The 4559-nt window shown below is 33.7% G+C and overlaps 1 protein-coding gene across 1 annotated transcript; it reads left to right on the top strand.

The window, feature by feature from the left end:
• Positions 1-2768: 2768 nt before the first annotated feature.
• Positions 2769-4307, top strand: LOC115981431 (serine carboxypeptidase-like 17). Its single transcript, XM_031103565.1, has 6 exons — positions 2769-2826; positions 3199-3236; positions 3357-3473; positions 3722-3889; positions 4078-4103; positions 4181-4307. The coding sequence occupies exons 1-6, from the start codon at positions 2769-2771 to the stop codon at positions 4305-4307; spliced, it is 534 nt and encodes a 177-aa protein (XP_030959425.1).
• Positions 4308-4559: the final 252 nt, after the last annotated feature.

Here is a 4559-nt window from a genome sequence, read left to right as displayed (position 1 = left end):
ATTCTAACTCCATCGACCATGGGAAGTTTCTCAGTACTCCCACAAGCATAGTTGTCAAATCGTGAATCGCATCGTGAATCGATTTTTGGTTTTTTTTTGCATTATGTATCATATCGATAATTATAGATATACATATATAAAAGGTATATTCATTATAAATTCAAAATATATTCAACTAATGACCAATTTAATCATTACTTATGTAATAAAATTTAACAAAGTTAACTAAATAAATCAAATTAACTTATGTTTATAACATGCACATTCAAATTGATTAAACTCAGAAGTAATACATGATATATGAACCAAAATAATAATATCTTTTCATCATCTTGGCTAATCAACTCCATCTAAGTCAATGTTATCATCATGTTCTGCATCCTGCAAAATTATTTTATTTGCAAGTCATGTTACTAAGAGGAAGCAGGGGATGGCTCAGTTAGGCTGACATTAGTAGCCTTCAGATCCAAAAGATGAGAGGGCAACAAAAACAACCTAGCAGACCTAATGTGAAAATAATTTGTATATAAGATTTGGGCAAAAATACCATTTTGGTTCCTAAATTTAGAGTCGCAATTAATTTGATCTTTACATTTTCATAGCAGTTAATTTGATTCTTATTATTTTCTAGAAAAAAAAATTGTTTGTTTAGCCTTAATTTTTGAACCATATAGCCAAATAATCCACTTTTCAAACTATGTAACAAAATACCCTTATTTTGACACTCGATATTGCTAATGTTGAGTTCTGATATTTTTAAGTGGAACTCGACATTCCTAATATTGAGTTTTGTGCAAAATTTATAAAAAAAAATTAAGTGACAAAATACGCATAGCTAATGTCGAGTTTGAGTTCCACACAGAACTCGACATTAGCAATGTTGAGTTTCCAAACATGCGGATTTTGCTACATAGTTCGAAAATGGGTTGTTTGGTAAACTAGTTCAAAATTAAGGTTAAACAGTCATTTTCTCATGTTATTTTCAACTTACAATTAAATTGTTGTGTCATTAACTCACTAACAGAAAACGCTTACGTACAATCAATGTGCATTGTTGGCACACTCGAGGCTTATGATACTTAAATAATAATGAAAAAGATTTATTGTTAAAAAAAATGCCACATCAGCTAAAAAATGTTTTTTTTTTAAATAAAATAAAAACAATTGGTTCTATTTCTATCAATTGTTCATGTCTCTCAAAAAAATCAAAGCAAATCAAACTCCGAAAAATAAAAACAATTAATCAATCAAAAAATTGAAGCAAATATTGTCAAAGACATCGATGTCTTCTTGAGAGCTCGATCTATCTCTCCCTGAAGTTTCATAAATTGTCAATTCTAGAATTCATATCAATTTTATCATCCAAATTGCAAAGATTTATCGTCTTCTTCTACTACTCTGATGGTTTCTTTTCTTGTAGATTCTAGTTCTAGGGTTTTATTAGTACCATTTTTGGTTTTAGTGCTTTGTAACTTGGAAGTTAGAATAGGACCATGATGGATAGGTCATAAGTCATAAATTATGGAATGTACTGAGCGGCATAAGTCATAAATTAGCTGATGTGGCATTGTTTACTGTCAATAATTTTTATTATTATTACTATTTAAGTAGCCACATGAGCCTCAAGTGTGCCAGCAGTGCACACTGTTTGTCATATAAGCATTTTCCATTAGTGAGTTAACAAGGCAGAAACTAAATTGATTGCATTTTCCGTCTCATTTGACGGAGGCAGCAACATTCCTTCACTTGTGCTAATGATATACATTACTAGGTGATTGTGCAATATTTCATCACAAAGTTAACCATTGTAAAAAAAAAAAAAAAAAAAAAATTAAGGGATGAGTAGCTTGATCCAATTTCTCCGGTTATTCCATCTAAGGATAAATGGTTAGATTAGATAGCTCATGTATCCCTGTTTGGTTGCCGCAACAATGGTAACATTTATAAAAATCCAGAAGTATTTCCATTACAAGTAACCTTCCAACTAACAAGAAAACAATATTGGCCAAGAAAAAGAAATGGATTAAAAAATTGGTGAATTACAGATACAGAACCAGTGGACTTAGGCTCATGGCCGAACCACTTTAAATTTGTTGTGTTGCTCTTTTCTCCTTTCCTTCTTGTTTCTGTTTCTATTTATTTATTTTGTTTTTTGAGTAAATAAATGCCTTAACTTATTTGATACTGTCTTGTAGGTCCATTTTCATTTGACTATGCAAATTCCAAAACTTACTCACCCAAATTGAAGTTGAACCCATACCATGGACAGAGGTACAAAACTTTAGCCGCCCCCATTATTTGGTTTCCATGAAATTAAACTACGTGGTCAATTTGATGGTTGGTTAGGTGCAAGTACACTGAAGACATGGCCTTCATTTTTTCAGGTTGCTAAGCCATTGCTAATATAATATTTGTGGATGCACCGGCTGGCTCTGGATTCTCTTATGCAAAAATTTAGGAAGGATACAATATTAGTGAAACATTGGCGGCAGCAGAACTCTATGAATTTCTAAGGAAGGTGATAAAAAATTATTTAATAACCTGACATAATTTGGTATGTGGGATTTATATATAAGGTGATACAAATATAAAAAGCCTAATCCCCACTCAATCGGGACAAATGGTGATTGAGTAACTGGGATTTATCACAGCCAGGAATTTTTTGCTCGAGTGGCCGATGCAGGCTAAATAACAATTCATTTAATTTTTTAGTTGTGATGCAGTGGCTTAAGGTTCACCCCAAGTTCCTGACATATACATTGTACGTCATGGGCGATTCTTACTCAGGCATAATCATCCCGATCCTTATTCAAGAAATATCTGATGGTAACTTTTAAATAAAGGAAAATCGTCTTTCTTAATTCATACTAATCGTCCCTTCCAGGACACTTGGGTGGCGAGTGTAATGGTCCAATGGACTTGAAAGACCTCCCGTAAACAAAGAGGTCTCAAGTTCCATCCACTGCACTATGGGTCCATGAGTTTTTCAAGATCTCTCATAGACACGAAGTGGAGTAGATTAACCAAAAACTGGGGCACCATTTCTTTGAAAAAAAAAAAAAAAAAAAAAAAAAAAAAAAAAAAAAAACTCATACTTCATTTTTATGGAAAACTTGACAAAGAAAAAGAAAGAAAAATCATATAATGATGGATTAATTTCAGTCAGCGTGATAATCTCAAACTTTCATTTTATTGCAGGTAATGAAGCTGGTAGGGAGCCGCGAATGAATCTCAAAGTATATGTTCAAGCATTAAAATTTGAATAGATTAGTTGGCTCTTGCTCAACAACGCCTTTTAGTTTTGGACTTTTTAGCTCGTATAGAAATCAATTTGATTTGCTTTAAATTTGGTTCAGGGATATGTGATCGGAAACTCACTGACAAATTGCCAAGTTGATTTGAATGCAAGAATTCCATTTGCTCACCTAAAGGCGCTTATATCAGATGAACTATATGAGGTGAATCTCCCTTTGGTAATAATCAGTAGCTACAGGTTAAGGCTGTAGATCCAAGCAATGCAGCATGTGTAATTGATCTTAAAGTATACAATGAGGTGAGTGAAAAAACCACTCGAGGTTCTTCCAAGACATATCATTTTCTTTCTAAAGATGATTTTGTTTCCGTCCCAACATAGAGGAGAGTATTCAAAGCAGTAAAACAATGTCTATTTGAACTTTATGTATCATGCACATCTACATTGATTTAACTATTGCATTTGCAGTGTATTGAGGAAATCGTTACTGGACATATATTGGAGCCTACATGTCAACTTTTATCCCCAAAACCAAGGCCTAGAGTATCAAAGTGGGATCCAGATACTTCTATTGATGATTCTGCAGACCTCCTGCAATCGATTACTCATCTTCCTAAACCTAGAAGATGGTGCCGGGTAAAACATTTCCCTCTCTTTCACACACAATGTCATTAGCCACGCTGGTCCAAGCCCTTGTACTCATAATTGTTTGACTAGGTTATGCTGCAGTCTAGTGAAGTTTAACTAACTAGATACTAAAAAGGTTACTCCTTTTGTGGCAATATAACTATCTGTACTCAACATTTGCGCAAATGATAAAACAGTTCAAAAGGCTCTTCATGTTTGGAAGGTATGTTGATCCTTAGAATGTTAACATCGATATCTCGAATTCATGAGTTGTTTTGTTAATTGATTTCAAAATGGCAGTCAGGGAAGCATCAACGAGTGGGTGAGATGCAATGAGAGTTTAGTCTACACATATGACGTCTCAAGTAGTCTGAATTATCACCGAAACCTTATCAAGAAAGGCTATGAGGTTCTCATTTACAGGTAATATATATAACAAACTTGTTACGATGCTTCAGCCCCTAGACTTAGCTATTAGTCACATATCTATGTAATGGTTGCATTCTCTTTCATTTTCATATTATCTAAACTCTTCTTCTAAGATTTTGAACTTAAACGGCCCCCACCTTTAGGTTGCCTTGATTTAGTAGGAGAATGCCTCATGCTCGCTTGCTCATGTTGTTCCCGTGACTCTTAAGAAGATAGCGTTTGTGAACAATAACAAAGTTACGTCAATTTG

Source organism: Quercus lobata, chromosome 3 (assembly GCF_001633185.2).
Source record: "Quercus lobata isolate SW786 chromosome 3, ValleyOak3.0 Primary Assembly, whole genome shotgun sequence".
Lineage (NCBI taxonomy): Eukaryota > Viridiplantae > Streptophyta > Magnoliopsida > Fagales > Fagaceae > Quercus > Quercus lobata.
This window is presented reverse-complemented; position numbering and strand designations above follow the sequence as displayed.